This window comes from Nicotiana tabacum, chromosome 3 (genome assembly GCF_000715075.1).
Source record: "Nicotiana tabacum cultivar K326 chromosome 3, ASM71507v2, whole genome shotgun sequence".
Taxonomy (NCBI): domain Eukaryota; kingdom Viridiplantae; phylum Streptophyta; class Magnoliopsida; order Solanales; family Solanaceae; genus Nicotiana; species Nicotiana tabacum.
The window spans coordinates 185601832-185617933 of record NC_134082.1 but is presented as its reverse complement, the minus strand read 5'-3'; the positions used below and the strand labels follow the sequence as shown (position 1 = coordinate 185617933).

Sequence of the window (16102 nt, the reverse complement as noted above, 5' to 3'; positions counted from 1 at the left end):
ATAAAGAGGTAAATAAACTTTTAATTCCGGAAGAAATATATAAAAAGCATAAATTTACCAAATTATTTTCAAATTATTGTATAGTGTTGTTTTACTATTATCGACTTATTATTAGCTTACTAAGAACCGAAAAACCGAACCAAACCAATAACAACCAAACCGATGGTTTGTATTTAACTTGGTTTGGTTTTGGTTTTAAAATTTTAAAAACCGATTAAATTGATTTGGTTTTGATTTTAATCAAAAACCAATCAAACCGAACCGTGAACACCTCTACTCTTACCCTAGTATTATACATGAAGAATTAAAATGACCTAAAAAGAAAATATCTTGTAAGACGTGAAAACAGCTAGTAAATGTAATATTGTAATGGTGCAGCCCGGTAGCAAAATGGGCACAACTGTACGATACGGAGACTTGAGAATTAATGCCAGCGCAGATGAAGGGACAGACACGGGAAACAGCAAAGCTTAATGACTTCTCAAGTAATAGTCGTACATTTACGTAACATCTATATTGGAACTAAAACTAAAATTACAATCAAGTTGCACATATTTGAACTAGAGCAAGAGAGTTTTTCAATGTTCAGGTACAGCTGAACAACCTTACAGTTGCGTATAAACCGTCAACGACAGCATGCAGAAGTGAAATGAGAGCGCCATAAACTAAGATTCACATTGACAGGATCAAGTTATCATACAGCATTTCCTGTGCTTAAACGCATGGAAAATACTTCACTACAGCATACAGATCTCTCGTAGTGCAAAAACTGCAAATTGGCCAACTAATGCTATTCCTTCAAGACGGGATGCCCCTTAGCTGGAAATACTGCAGCCCTAAAGTAACTAGATGGTACATTATATAAACCCAAAACCACCTCAAAACTTGAAGTCCTTCTTTTTGGACTTGCCTTCCTTTTCCTGCATTTTACGTTTCCTCTTCTTCTCGTTCTGCAATAATTTCATCTCATTAGTACAGATGCTCCTCAAAAACCAATAATTCCAAGAAACATATGGTGGGTGCGGAAAGATAGAATGAAGAGGAAGAGACTAAATAACCACACACCTCTGCTACCATGTCACTGAAATCTTCACGCTGGCTACGAAGCTTCTCTTCCTCTCTAGCTTCCTCATATCTATAAAAAGCACAAGAATGTTTTAGAAAAACTTAAACTAACATGTAGAAGCCTCTAATTAGAAAGTATTAAAAGAATCGCTACTTACTTGGCTGGTAAGACATTGTCCATGAGTTCCAACTCTTCAGGTGCCAATGTGACATCAACTCTATCTGACTTCTGACCTTTGAGCAGATCAACCTGCAGTGAACATTTCAAGCAATTAGCCTCAACTTCTAATCTAGTGCCTCGCCTAAATGCGTACAAATGAAATTGACGTATTGAATAAGATTAGTCAAAAAGAAACAAGACTTTTGGTGGTGGTACTTCGCCCTTGTCTTTGATTACGTGATTTTCCATTAGGGCCCAATTACTAAGAAAACAAAGTTGAAAATTTTGCCCTATTATGTTTTATCCAATTGCCCCATCAATAGGGCTTTGAGAAAACTGAGATCTTGTATTCTGTTAAGATTTCAGCATTAATTGTTCATAAATAAAACCCAACAAGAAGGTAAACTTGCATTTGAACACGGGGGACACAGCACAGAAAGATTCCCTTACCCTTTTGGCACCAGTCTTGTCTTGAGTACCAGTGTTGATCACATACCTGTAGGATGAGAGCACAAATCAGTTACACAGTGGTGGAAAGGGCTAAATGTTAATGCTCAACACTATTTGTGGGAGTATAGAAAGGTAGGTAGATTACTTACGTATGGGTTGTTCCAAGAAGCGTTCCAGGAGCTATCTTTTCTTCTTTTTCTTCAAGCACCTTAATAGAAGAAGAGATGTAATGAGTTTCCTTACAAGGAGGAAAAAGTAATCAGGCGAAACGCAAGAACTGGAAGTCAAAGTTGGTCCAATTACCTGGTAGAGGGGCTTCTCGGGCTCCTTCCTCTGCTGCTTGCGAAGGTCAATAACATCAGGAGTCTCAACTCCAGTAGGAGTACTACACCAAAAACAAAAATACATTGAGAAAAAAGCCTCAAATGGATCCTAGAGAGAATGAATAAACTAGTGAAGGGAATTAAAAGCTAGGACAATGTCAAGCTACTTCAAGATTTCTGATAGATAATGGGTATTAAAGGTATGGATCAAGTGCAATACCTTGAAAGGCTGTCCACTGACTGAATACCATCCTCCAGCTCCTCTTCCTCCATCTCTTCTTCCTCTTCTTCTTCCTCCTCTTCTTCCTCCTCCTCCAAGTCACCCCAATGCTTAGTCTTGTCAACAGGTTCATCCTACACATGAAGATCGGCACGATTTACTTAGACACCACACAGGAAAAGTGACACACAAGCTTTTGTGGCACCAACTACAAGACCACATACATGAATTTAATAACAGCATTAAAACATCATTAGTGGGACACCTTTGCAAGGTTACCAAATAAAGTTAGTTTAAGAATTCTTTATTTAACCATTCTGAAATATGGCAGCATACCAAGCAAAAAAATAACACAACATACCTCATAATTAGGCTGGTCTTGTTGCAACACACCAAAGACATCTCCATATAAAGGGCGTCCGAACTATGTCAAATAGAAGGGAAGAAAGGTTAAAACTCAAAATAAGAAGAAATTTTATTGCAGTAAACTGAAAGAGAATATAAAAAAACTCTAATATACTTAAAAGGTTGTAAAACCTACTTCATCAACAGGTGGTTTACCCCAACCTCCCGGCTGATAGCCAAACTTGGCTCCTGGTGGAATAGGAGCATTGAGTCCAGGGATTTTCAGCTGAGGATAAGAGGGTGGAGGACCGTATCTCTGCACAGAAAATTGGAGGTTTAAGACCACATCAGCAATGGAACTCATTCTAGTAATAAAACAGAACACGGGGGAACAAAATGATCTCTTCCAATAAAAACAATTAGTTTTAAGGGTTTTCTTTTGTTGAAAGTAGCAAGTAGTTTTATTAGCTAACCTGCATATTGATGAGCCAAGGAGGAGGAGCACCTTCAGGCATACCAAGGGCCTCTTTCAGTTCATGAGACAACATTCCAGGTTTCATTTCCCTCAACTTGACCTGCGCGTCAAAATCAAATGGTGGTTAACAGACAAAAGAGCATATTAATAAAGAATCAGTGTTGTCAAAGGAGCGCTTAAGCCCTGAAGCGAGGCTCAAAACACGTTGAGCGCTTCGCCTCGCTTTGTGGGCGCTTTAGTGTCACATCAAAGCTCTAAGGCATACTTTTCCTTGCAAGGAGTGTAATCCTGAAAATGCGACCTTAAACAATTGATATTTCACTTCATCGTGAATTTTTTTTTCAATTTCTTTGTCCATATATTTGTTATTCATGCTTATAATCATTAGTCTTGGACTAAATGCATATTTTTACTTTTTCTCCCGTTACGCCTTTTTTCATTAAAGCCCACGCTTTATTTGCGCTTAAAGCCCCAATGGACCTAAAAGCTTTTTTGCGCTTTTCGGCTTTGATAACACTGTAAAGAATTAGCCCTCATACAGCCCAACACAATCAAAGATCAAATCAACACATAAGGTGAAACACATCTCCAAGTTGGGCAATTCTATCCAAATCACCCCAGTTCGGTCATATGAGATAACAACAAAAAGACTGCCATTGCTATTCCCAGGATTGATGAAATATATGAGCAATGCTGAGAATGGTCAAAATTAGCATGAAAAGCTAGACATGAAAGAGCATAAGTTTGATGAACAATGACAATGGCTATTTGTACCTCAAACTCCTTCCCTTCATAATACAGATCGCCATGATGTGTCAACTTCGGTTTAGTCTGATACTTAAAAAAGGCATCATGGAGAACCTGTGAAGAATAATCCAGAGCAGTAAGCCTCAGAAACATAAACATTTAACTAGTAGTTCATAAGTATTTAAAAGGTCAATATTATTGAGGAAACAGAGGCTATGTAAAAACCTGATAATCGATATCCATCTTCCCCATTTTTGGCTGCATCCTTTCCCGCTGCTTTTGTTTAAGCTTCTTACTGTCCTCCTTTTCAATATAAGCCTGCAGAAAAAGAGTAAATAAGATATACTCAAACAGCGCAAGGAAACCAGAGAAAACTACATACGCTCACAGAAAGGTATCATAATTCAATAAGTTTTCACACAACTGATTCCTAAACTCAGCATCTTACTCCAGGTAAATAGTTTTACGATAGTCTGCTTTGCAATTAGAAGTTTAGAACTGCTAAAGGGTCAACCGCAGGAAAGAACACATTTTGCATGTGAAGTCTAGGTGTTTTAAAAGTCCTTTTTGGTGTAAGAAGAATATTGTAATCAAAATTGCCTCACTGATGGATCTTTTGTGTTCTTTCAAGATATAGGAGGCGTAAGACCTTCTGACCCCCCCCCCCCCAAAAAAAAGGCCAAGTGTTTGCTTCCATTAAAAGAACAGGGTCACTTAGGCTCATCTCAAGATAACTTAAAATGAGAAAGCATCAAGGAGTTTTACTCGAAACTTTTGCTTCATTTTAATTATAATCATTACTTTACTACTATGATAAAAGACCAGCCTGCTTCTCATTTTTCTGTCGTCAGAATGAGAAACCTCCATTTCTTAATGCACGTATTTTTGTAGTTGATCATATTTGAGAACAATCAAAGCATCTACTTGAGAATCATTTATTCAACACATTCCTATTTAACAAAGCCATCTGGAAAGAAAGCTAAAGTTGGACAGAGTAATCATACTTGTCTAATTTTCTCAATTCCTGTTGCAGCTATAAAGTCAGGAAGTTGAAATGGTTGTTTCTCAATTCCACGCTTCCCCTGAAAAAAATTCAATGTCAGTGAGATAAAAGCTACTAAAAGAGAGACTAAGATAACTGTATCGACATACTATGAGCAGCTTATATGACTATACTACTGTACTGGCAGATCCCATCATAACAGAAAATCTAACTTTGAGCAGACAAATAATGCAAAGACAGCTGAAACTACAAGAATTCGGATAGTTGAAAAATATTAGTCACTCAAACTTTAAGATGCATGCTTGAGAGCAGCCCGTCGTTTCAAACAGATAAGACAAAGTGAATCCACAGCACCATAGACACCAAACAGACAAATGCATTTATCCCAACCCACTAAAATATATATAGAAACAGATATCATGCAAGGATTCTCCTTGCCAAACACCTACATGTTTGAGGCTCCACCAGTGTCACAGCCGCTCTCCTGCAAGAACCACATGTATATACATATAAGACAAACCTCATTTATCTTCTATGAGCCCCTTCGTAAACTAAACCTTGTTTCCTATCAACCAATTCTATTTTAACTAGATACATGCGGAGCAAGGGGTATAAATTATTCCTCACTATTATTAACCTTGCAATATATGTACCATTGCGATGACTAACCTGCAAAAATTTCCGTTTCTGACACCAGTGCCTTGGAACAGGAACAGTATTTCGATAAGATTTCAGAAATACCAAGAGCTTAGGATCTGCTGCAGTAGCATCCCACACCTAAACAAATATATATAATCAGTACCAAGGGAAAGTAAGCTACACTTAGAAACAAAATCCAGAGTCTAGACATCAATAACTAGCAGTTATCTCGTATATAAATAACTAAAAGTAAGATAACTTATATTATATACAAGTTAAATATAAACAAGATAAATTCTCGTACAAATAAGAAACCAGACATTTTATCACACCAACGATGTCATACTATCAAAAAAGTATAACCAAAACCTGTGTGACCATCATGCAAAATATACTTCCAGTAAAAGAAAAAGATGATGATTTGCGTGATGACAAAAAGAAAGAACCGAAGGTTATTATGTAGTTTTATCTTAGGGTCACGCTGACCCTCCAACTTGATCTGCAAAGATAACAGTTCAAAATATTCGCAATCTGGCAGTTTACATGGGGGCACTTTGCCTTTTGTGAACAAGTGAGCAGAAAAGAAGGTAGCACATAAGACAAAGAAACAGCAGAAAAATATTCTTCCACGCTAGCCCAAACTAGAGATGCAAATAAAAAGGACATTAATACCTTCTTTTGATAGGTGATAATACTATATCCTTAAAACAAATTAATGTCTGAATCCTCATAAAGTCATACTTAACAAATGATTCAAACCATAACAATTGACACAACCAGAAAGCAAATTGAAAAGGCAAGCAAAGAAAATTCAAAGAGCTTAGGAAGGGAAGGGCATAATCACAAAAGAATGAACAGAACGACATACAGAAAATGACAATGTAGACATTTATTCAAGGAATAATAGTTAATAACTCATTTTGGGCTCATGACAAGACAAATACACAGGCTAAAAGTACGCAAAACTGCATGGAGAATATATGTCCAGTTAATAACAATGAAACAAAAGCCTTCCATACCTCAACGACATCAGGCTTCATAGAGATTTGTTTCAGTTCTGCAATCTTCATCCTACGCTGAAGCTGAAATGAACAAGCAATTCAGTGTGGGGCCTACTGAAGGTAAACAACTTAGAAGTAACAAGAAATATGAACAAAGAATGCTGAAAATCTAACTTTTTTCTTTTTGTTAGAGATGCCCTTCTCCTTTAGCTGTGCGTCATCCTGTTCGTCGTCCTCAGAATCAGAATCAGCCTTTTTCTTGGAGGCTCCATCCACAGCAGTTTCATCCTTTTTTTCATTCTCCTGAGGAGTTTCAAATGAAATGAAATTAGGCAAACTGGCTTCAGTGGAAAATGACCACCACCTAATACATTTCTACACTTTGACACGTGACAAGAGACCAACAACAGAAAATCCCTAATCTAAGTCCAGCTACACTCAAAACATCAGAACAAAGTTCCATTTACCTCGGAACCAGCAGCATCCGTGAAAGTAAATCTCTCAAAAACCTTCCTGAATTCCTCATCGAACTCACCATCTAATTCAGCCTTCTCTGGTACATACTCCACTTCAACTTGCTCCAAAGACTGTAGAAAACCAGGGAGTAAGGTCAACATCGAATGTTTAGGTAAATACACTTTTCTTATAGTGGTAAGAATATGTTCAATAACACAATAAAACCAACAGGAAAAGGTGCTTTTTGAGACATGGACCAAGTTTCTGCTGCTTCCAGAATATTCTTTTACATTCAGTGCTGCACATTTCAAAGGTGAAGCTTCAAAAACACATGATCGAATAAAGAATAAAACACCCATTTCTGCAATTTAGCAGCAAAAAGTTCTAGAAGGTTCGATATTTCTACAGATATAACAATAATCTCTTTGGAAAAGATTGACATCAAAAAGGAGGCAGTGAACCAAGTAATCCTGGTGGTCATCTATATCAGATCAGTATCCTTTTCAGAGACAAATAGATGAGCAGAATTTTCTAATTACTCGCTGAAGCTCGGAAATTCACCAATTGCCAACTATTTTATACACATTAGACGATGCAAATATAATAGTCAAAATATCCTTATTACACTTTAGTATATGAAAGCATACTACTAAAATCCAAAGGTTATAACAAAAATGCGCTTAAAGCGCAGAAGCAAGGCAAGGCGCAAGACTTGTGCTTTTCTGCCCTAAAGCGAGACATAAGATAAAAAGGGCACGCTTCAGGCAAAAAAGCGAGAAGCAAGGCGCAAGAGAAAAGCTCGCTTAAGCGAGGTCAACGACTACCTAGGGATTTTTAAAAAAAAAAATTGCAAATACACTCTTACGCGACTTTTCTTCCAAAACATCTGCTTCGAGTGACTGCTGCAAACCTTGCGAATTCTCCTCCTCCACTCTTGACTGTTGCGACTTCTCCTCTTCTCTTGATTGTTGCGACTTCTCTCAAGGTAAGTTTCTCTTCTCACCTGCTTCCTCTTGACTCCTCTCCAATTTTCTCTTCTCCTCTTTTTTCTCTTCTTCTTTTCTATTTTTTTCAGTTCATTTCTCTCTGTTTTCTATGTTCTGCTTGCTTCTGCTCTATTTTTTTGTTAATCTCTGTTCTGTTGACTGTTCTGGTTTTTCTCTCTGTTTTAACTGTTCTGTTTTTATTTTATTTTGTGTGATTGTAGTAAATTCTATCTTATTATTCAATGACATCAAGCCCAAAATAAAGATCCAGCTTGACTGTTCTGGTTTTTTTCTCTGTTTTAGTTGTTTTGGTTTTTTTATTGAGTTCTTGGTCATTTATCTAAAGCCTATTTAATATTTTTATTTATGTATTAAATTGTGCATGACATGAAAAAAAGCATTCACGCTTTGGAGAAGCGAGGCCTCGTCACTTTTTTCGCTTCTCACTCTCCAAAACATTGATAACAAGTAGCACTTCACCTATGGCTTCTAAAAACAAATGATTTCGCTCATATCATTTGCAAAACGGTAATCAGAACTATCCATCACCTTTTACAGCAAGGACATAAATATGTCAAAAGACCAACAATCACAAAGGTGCATATTTTCAATCCAGCAGTCCCGTGAAAGAACAAGTTTTAGACTGAATCTTTTTTCTCAAAAAGGGAGCCGGGACAGATAGTCTAATGTCAAATTCTTATAAGGGCATAACCTAATTTCTTCCACATCAATATTTATTTATTATTTAATAATGGTGGTGTTGGGGCCATCTTTCGTGCACCACGACCATTGCACTGGGTACCTGCTACCTCCACCACACCGGTATCGAGTAACTCTGCCTCCGAGGCAACTGGGAATAAATTTCTTCCACAACAAATCTTTCACGCTCCCAAATTTTTTAACTAAGAAAAGGTTCTCTAATTTCTGTATTGAAGCAATAACTCTATCAAACTAATTGATCTCAAATCTTCAATATGTATCTATAATACAGTAGAAGGTAGCCCACGTATATTACTTACTACTGAAAGATAAAAGGTTATGGTTGCCAACTATTATTATGCAATAAAGTGGTGTTAAATGCTTGATTGAGGTGCATTTAAACCCAAAAAATAGGTGCAAACTTGATCTTGCTTAGCAGACTCTTCCATGTGCAGGCACTAAGGCATATACCTTACCACCCATAGAGGCTCTATCTAGAAAGCGAAGGTACTTAACAGTAAATAAAGGAATATTATAATGAGCTTGTTATTGATTAAAATAGAAAATTAGAAAGTTAGCATCAGAAACTAGTACTAAGTCTGAATTGGAAACTCCTATTTGGATCTCCCTGCACATAGTCAAACGTCTAAAATCAGTTTTTCAAATTGATTTACATGTTTCAGCTTCTTACCTTTCCTTTAATCGCAGTTTTTCGAATTTCTTTGTTCCTATAATTATCATCTGTACTTATATTTTTTCTTGGACTAAGTTCACCAACAAAACCAGAACACCGTAAAATATTATTTCTTGGACTAAGTTCACCAACAAAACCAGAACACCGTAAAATATTACATTAAGGATCACCATAAAATACCTTCTGAGGATCGGAATTTTCCTTAGCGCTATCCTCAGCGCCGCCATTTGCGTCTCCGGCAGCGTTATCACTATCTTCTCCATTGGCGACTTGAGACGCCGCCTTGTTCTTCTTCTGCTTCCTCCGCCTACGGCGCCTCTCGCTTTCCTTCGATTTCTTAGAGGCGGCGTTAGGGTTTTGAGGTCTCAAATCGCCGTTTGGATAACCAAGAGTTTCAGCTACTCTGTTTGATACTTCAACCGGCATACTTTCCCGGCTGTTTTGGGTTAAAGTAGATTTAAGTTATGAAATTATTCCGGTGCCGTTGTACGAGAAAGGGGAGAGGGAGAAATATGGACGTAGTCGGAGGAGAAAGAAGAGCGAAAGGAGAAAATATCAGAATCGTTGCCAGTGATAGTTGGGCTGAACCTTTGAGAGAGATATAGTTGGGCTGACCGCTTTGTCTAGCCTTGGGCTTACATTTAATAAGGGGGTTTTCCACTATACAAAAATAGAATAATATTTACCCGGTTTAACTAGGTTTTATCACTAACAAGAGGGTTGCTCTGATGGTAAGCAACCCCCACTTCTAACCGAGAGGTTGTGAGTTTGAGTCTCCCCAAGAGCAACGTGGGAAGTTCTTGGAGGAAATGATGTCGGGGGTCTATTTGAAAACAGTCTCTCTACACACTACCCTCCCCAGACCCCACTAAGTGGGATTATACTGGGTTGTTGTTGTTATTGTTGTATGTACAAAAAGTAACAAAAGTTATTATATATATGGTCAGAATCTATACTTTATATATCATTCACTTCCAAAAAATGATCGTATACCTATATCAATTAATACATAATTATAAAAATTAGATCAATATTATTAAATAATATATTTGTATTATGAAAAAAGTTAAAGTTCCTAACAATGAATGTTGGTCCTTAGCTAGTTTAACGAAGGAAGAAATTATGTCCCGTAAAGGTTCTCTGATACCTTATTATGATTTGTGAAAACTTTTATGAGAATATCTTGTGAAAATTATTATTTGTATGATTTAATACTAAAAATAAAAAAGTAACACAAAAACATTTTTATCACAATTCTTCATAGATTTGTCAAATAACACACACAAAAAAAGATTGAATCATTTCCATGCCGAAATATCACAAGTAGGTCATCACACGGAAAACTATAACCGAAATCTTTTTTATCCGGCATTAATTTCGGTCCTTTAGAGATTTGAAGGAAGAAGTTGGCTATGTAGTTTTTAGAAAAAAATTGTTGAGTGACAATGCAAGCTAAGTGGATCTTTACACGAATAGCCGGCTATATTAATTATTATTATTTTTTTAGTTATATATATATATATATATATTATACGTTGATTACACATATAATGCATATATTATATATTTACCGACTATTTTTAGTTTAAGTGGTAGGGTGGACGACTATTTGGGTTAATTCTTGAACTCTTAAAAGTGACTAATATCGATTAATATTGTACAATAAATAACTTAATGTTTATAAAAAAAATATAGAAAATTATCATTTTTTGGAAGTGAATGCAAAAAGAAAAAAAATTATGAAAATTTAAATAAGAACTTAAATAGAGTTGTGATTAATACTTAAAATCATTTAGTAAAAAATTTCTACGTGTTACATTTACAAGATAGTTTTGGGTTTTGTTTTCAACGAAGAGGAAAATTGTGGCGGAATTTTATTCGAGTTCTAATTGATGTCTAACTTGAAGACCTTAACATTCTAAATAATTCATGTTTAGCGATTTATATAAGGTAAATATTTATTGATGTTATAATCCTAAATATTAGGAACTAATTCAAATAAGAAATAATGTAATAAGCAAAATTTTAATTGATTTTAAGCTTTTAAATATTAGAAAAATAATTAAAAGTTACTTTTGTCCGATGTGAAATCTATTTTAAAAGTGTAAAAAAAAGTAAACGATATTTCGTTAGGGACTTCGTGCTTTGACATACTTCAATTTATCAATGTCTCAAAAATATTTATATAAGTAGAATTAAACTTTTGAAATTAAGATTTAACTTAATTTACTGTGCTTAAAGGTGATGATCCTACTAAACAAAGAGGAGTATATAAAATTGACTAAATATCAGATAATTGTGTCTGGCAATTATGTGCTACTGTCATTCTACTATGTAATTTTAAGTCGTTTTAATAAACAAAATCTGGTAAATTTCAAAAAAAAAGGCATATATAATGCTGCAAAACATAGATTCTGAGGAACGAGGAACATAAAATAAAATTAAAAATAAAAACTTATTAAAACTATGTGTGGCGGTGTTCGCTTCGATAAAATCCCAAACTCATGATACCATAATCTAAAATACAGAAGATGCATAAGGATTAGATAGTAACTTATAAAACCCTATGGCAATTTTCTTTCGTTGATTTTTGCACTTGATGATCTTCACGAGTTCATCCAAACAATTTGAAGTAGCATAAATATCAAAAAATAGGACGGTTGTGACTTCAATAGCTGTTTCAATCAGAAAACATAGCTTTTTGAAGTGTTCTCCTTTTTATTGTAGTTTCTTTCTCCCAAACGAGTTTTTTATTAGATTGTCGTTTTTTACTGAATAAAAATATACATACTTGAATTCAACTTTTAAAGGAACAAAATCATAATTGAATAACTTGAATTCAAAATTTTAGTTATTAGGCAATAATTATTTTCCTAATATTTAGGAAAAAATTAGCTTTGGTTATTAGATCTTCCCTTACGTAGGAAATCCTAAATATTAGGAAAATATTTAAATGTCTATTTTGTCCAGTGTGAAGTCAGATTATAAAGGGTATAAAAGGCGAACGACATTTCGCTAAGGGCCTTCGTGCTTTTAATATAACTAGAATTAGTGTACGTGCGTTGCACGTGTATTATGCGTTATGCACAAAAGAACATATTTTAATAGGTAGAATAAGAAAGAATTAAGTATAAAGGTAATTGATGATGCAACAAACATTTAAATGGTAAGCTGCCAAAATAGTGTATATGAAATTGAATAAGAATGAATTAAGTTTAATAGCAATTGATGATGCAAAAAAGTTATGTAGATATTAAATTGAGTGTTACAATGAAGCTTGGATGTGGTGAAGTTACTGGACCCATTAGCTGGACTATTGCTTATCCTCTGTCATTTGTCGAAGAATGTTGATGTGCGCTAGGAAGAATGTTGCTTTAATTGTTACTGATAAGAGGAAGGCACCTCTAGAGGAAGGCACCTCTAATATAAAATGGTATTGTCGACGCATTCAGCGAAACAGTTCAGAATCTATAAAATAAATATAATATATAGTTATAATATATGTAAAATTCATATATAATATGTATACTTAATTTGTGCATAGTTGAGGAGATTTCATAAAAAAGAAAATATTAACATATTATTATAGTCTTTCTATCAACCCTGAATTTATAATTAAACATATTAATTACGAAGAAATATTTAACATTTTAAACTAAAACTTCTAACTTACATTTCGTTGATAAGCACTATCTCTCTTCGTTTCTTTGCATCTTCTCCCATTGAGGGTTTAACATCCACTAAAATTCCAACTATATCTAAAAAGAATATTAAAACAAATATATGTATGTTACTAAAAAATTAATAAGGCGAATAGAAGTAAAATATTATTTATATATTTAGTGAAAGATTACTGGATGAAATTTAAAGAACTTACCAAAAATTGTTCCATTGGTGCAGTTTGATGCCTCATCGAATGAAATAAAATTATTTGAAAAACCAATGGTCGAAAAGCGATTGTTGCTTTCTTCAACAAAAGTATTCTCCTTAAATCTAATCTCAAGCTCCTTGTGCACTGATTGAAAATTAGGATTAACACTATTAATGCCTCCGTTTATGATGTAACCGATCTTGTTTTGTGTAAATGTTCTTTCCACTTCTCAATATAACCACTAAAAAGTGTAGCGTAAATTTTTGTTCCCTGTAAAAAGTTCCACTTTAAGTTTAATCTGATGGTTAAAACTAATATCAAAAGACATGAAATAAATTACTTATATAAAATAATATTTACCTCTTTATCAACTAATGTCACAATTTTTTCGGGTGCCTTGATTTGTCTTATTGTTGAACTTTGTTACTATTCCACTCCTAAACACTAAGACTCGTATTACCCAACATAAAGAAGATACTCTTACACTATTAATTGGGACACATTGGTCTGACAATTCTTTTTCACTGACCATTACAGGTGTACCTAAAATAAAGCATGCGTAAGAGTTTTATAAGTTATCAAAGTGACTAAATCCATAATTGATTTTTTTAATGATATAAGGAAGATTATTTACCTGAACGGATGTAATTGGTGAAACCTGAGTGAATCAAGCATGGCAATTGCAAATAACATAATTATAAATCATGTTGTATTAATATTACACAAAATTAAATGAGATAGTCTAATTTTTAATTTTTTTTAAAACAAGCAACTTGAGGTTGCATAACAATAAGTATTATTAATTATACAACAAAGAAAAAATTACTAATATTTAAGTAATAAAACTTAGGTCGAATGTCTAACCAATTTCTACGATGAATTGCAATTATTCAATAACCAGTATTAAATTTATAAATTACGTGAGAGGTGAAATTAGCCACGTCTAAAACATGAAACAAAAAATTATATAGTAAAAATTTCTTCATGCAACACTAAAGATAAATTCTCGATGCAACATTAACAATTGATGCATGTAAATGTGCTTGCAAAATACGAAGTAGCAAAAGATGTTGATATTAGTAAAAGAAACAAAACCTGCAATCACGATGTTGGAATATGGCGAAGTTTGACGATTAAATTGTGACAATATAACTTCTTTTATAGACACAATTTGACACATGAAAGGAATAATATGCTCGTGGAGAATCTAATACTACAAAATTTTCTAGTTTAGATAGTTTAACAAATAATGTCATTTGTTGAGGTTAGAACGAAGCACTAATAGTTAAGGAAAAAAAGTTATTAACTTTTCTAGTGTACAAGAAAATTACCAATTATTTACTACTCCAAAGAATAAAGGGAATTTAACCAACTCCAATAGACATACGGTTATTTAATGAAAGTGAACCAAGTGTATCTTTCCGTTTTTTTTTCAAAAAAAAAAACCAAGTAGCGAAAGTTAGGAATTTTTTTATTTATTTATTAACTTTCCTTGTTTAAGAAACTTGAAGAAAAATTGATTTATTAACTTTCCTTTTGTGAGAAACGTGAAGAAAAGTTATACCAAATAATTAAGGCAAAATTTACTAACAATTAATTCTAGCAAAATATACCAAAATAATACAAAATTAAGTAAATGAATATTTTTAAGTATTAATGAATAACTTAAATTACTATATTGTCCCATGTGAATTGTATATTTTAAAGGGTATAAAAGGCGAACGACATTTCGCTAATGGCCTTCGTGCTTTTAATATAATATAGATAAAATGAATATTTCAATTGTAGCCATGAAAAAATTACCATCTTAGCAAATCCCTGCCAGAAATGGAACCCTTATTTTTTTAATCCTCGAGGGTCTTTCGGAAACAACCTCTCTACTCTTTCGGGATAGGGGTAAGGTCTGCGGACACACTATCCTCCTCAGACCCCACTAGTGAAATTTTACTGGATTGTTGTTGTTGTTCTTGTTGTTATGTCTTCTTCTTCGAGTTTCAATCTAACAGCTTGTTTGGATGGTTGTTGCACATCGTTTCATAATGTATCATATTGTATTGTATTGTACTATATTATATCGTTTGATAAATGCAATGTTTGGATAGATTGTATCGCTTGTTGTCGTTTCATGATATCATACACTAGCAATATGAAGAATAAATTTGCATATGATATGGGGTAAATTTATTATATTAAAAGGTAGGGTAAATGATAAAATAAAATTATTTAATAAGAGTGAAGGGTGAGATGAGAGAAAAAGACAAGATAACGATGCAACCACACCAAATCGTACATAAAGTGACACACTTCATTGTTACATAACGACGGATTTAACGATACGATACAATAAAATTTAAGTAACAACCAAAATAAACATCGTATTTAAAGTAACAATACGATACAATACAATACGTAATGACTATCATAACAAGTTGTAAAATTTCAACCAAAACCAACTCGAATCTTCACTCCCTCAAAATCAAGATGTAAACTCCAAAGAATATTCTCAGTTGTTTGAAACTACGCCCAATCCAAACAAATAATAATTTTGTAAAACTCAATTTTTAAATTTAAAGCTTTGAAACTTTTTATGGTTGTAATGGAACTTTTACTAGAATTTATACATAGTTGAGATGTACAGTTCTCTCTTCCACGTTAATTATTTAATAGCAATTGTAAGTTATTATTAAGGGTGAAAATCATTTACCTCCTTCAAGTTTATTTTAAAAATTAAACTCATCCTTCAACTTTGAACAAGTATCATTTTCATCCTTTTATCCTAGGCAATGTCTAATTCACCCTTGATATTTTCAACTCTCCATATATGTAGTACTTTTTTTATATTATTTAGATATTTTTAATGCAGGTATTTATTCATAAGTTAAAATATTATATTTTATTATATAATTTAATCTAAGTTCACTAACATTATATATAAAATAATTATATTATGAATTTATTACAAAATGTT

General features: G+C 33.7%; 1 protein-coding gene across 1 annotated transcript; it reads right to left on the bottom strand.

The window, feature by feature from the left end:
* Positions 1 to 456: 456 nt before the first annotated feature.
* Positions 457 to 9899, bottom strand: LOC107771044 (uncharacterized). The gene is made up of 18 exons (XM_016590374.2): positions 9444 to 9899; positions 6896 to 7015; positions 6603 to 6731; positions 6447 to 6509; positions 5458 to 5565; positions 4790 to 4867; positions 4011 to 4103; positions 3813 to 3899; positions 3037 to 3138; positions 2760 to 2879; positions 2580 to 2642; positions 2219 to 2352; positions 1979 to 2060; positions 1825 to 1883; positions 1676 to 1721; positions 1224 to 1315; positions 1066 to 1135; positions 457 to 950 (listed from the first exon to the last, which is right to left on the bottom strand). Exons 1-18 carry the CDS (start codon positions 9687 to 9689, stop codon positions 879 to 881), a joined length of 1764 nt encoding a protein of 587 aa, XP_016445860.1. The 5' UTR covers positions 9690 to 9899; the 3' UTR covers positions 457 to 878.
* Positions 9900 to 16102: the final 6203 nt, after the last annotated feature.

Bases quoted from the DNA above. Each gene is read 5' to 3' on its own strand.
- LOC107771044 (XM_016590374.2), bottom strand. From the start codon at position 9,689: ATGCCGGTTGAAGTATCAAACAGAGTAGCTGAAACTCTTGGTTATCCA. The intron at 5,566-6,446 runs GTATGGAAGGCT...ATATTTGTTTAG, and splicing joins TGAAGCCTGATGTCGTTGAG to GTGTGGGATGCTACTGCAGC. The intron at 2,880-3,036 runs GTTAGCTAATAA...TTTTCTGTGCAG, and splicing joins CTTGGCTCATCAATATGCAG to AGATACGGTCCTCCACCCTC.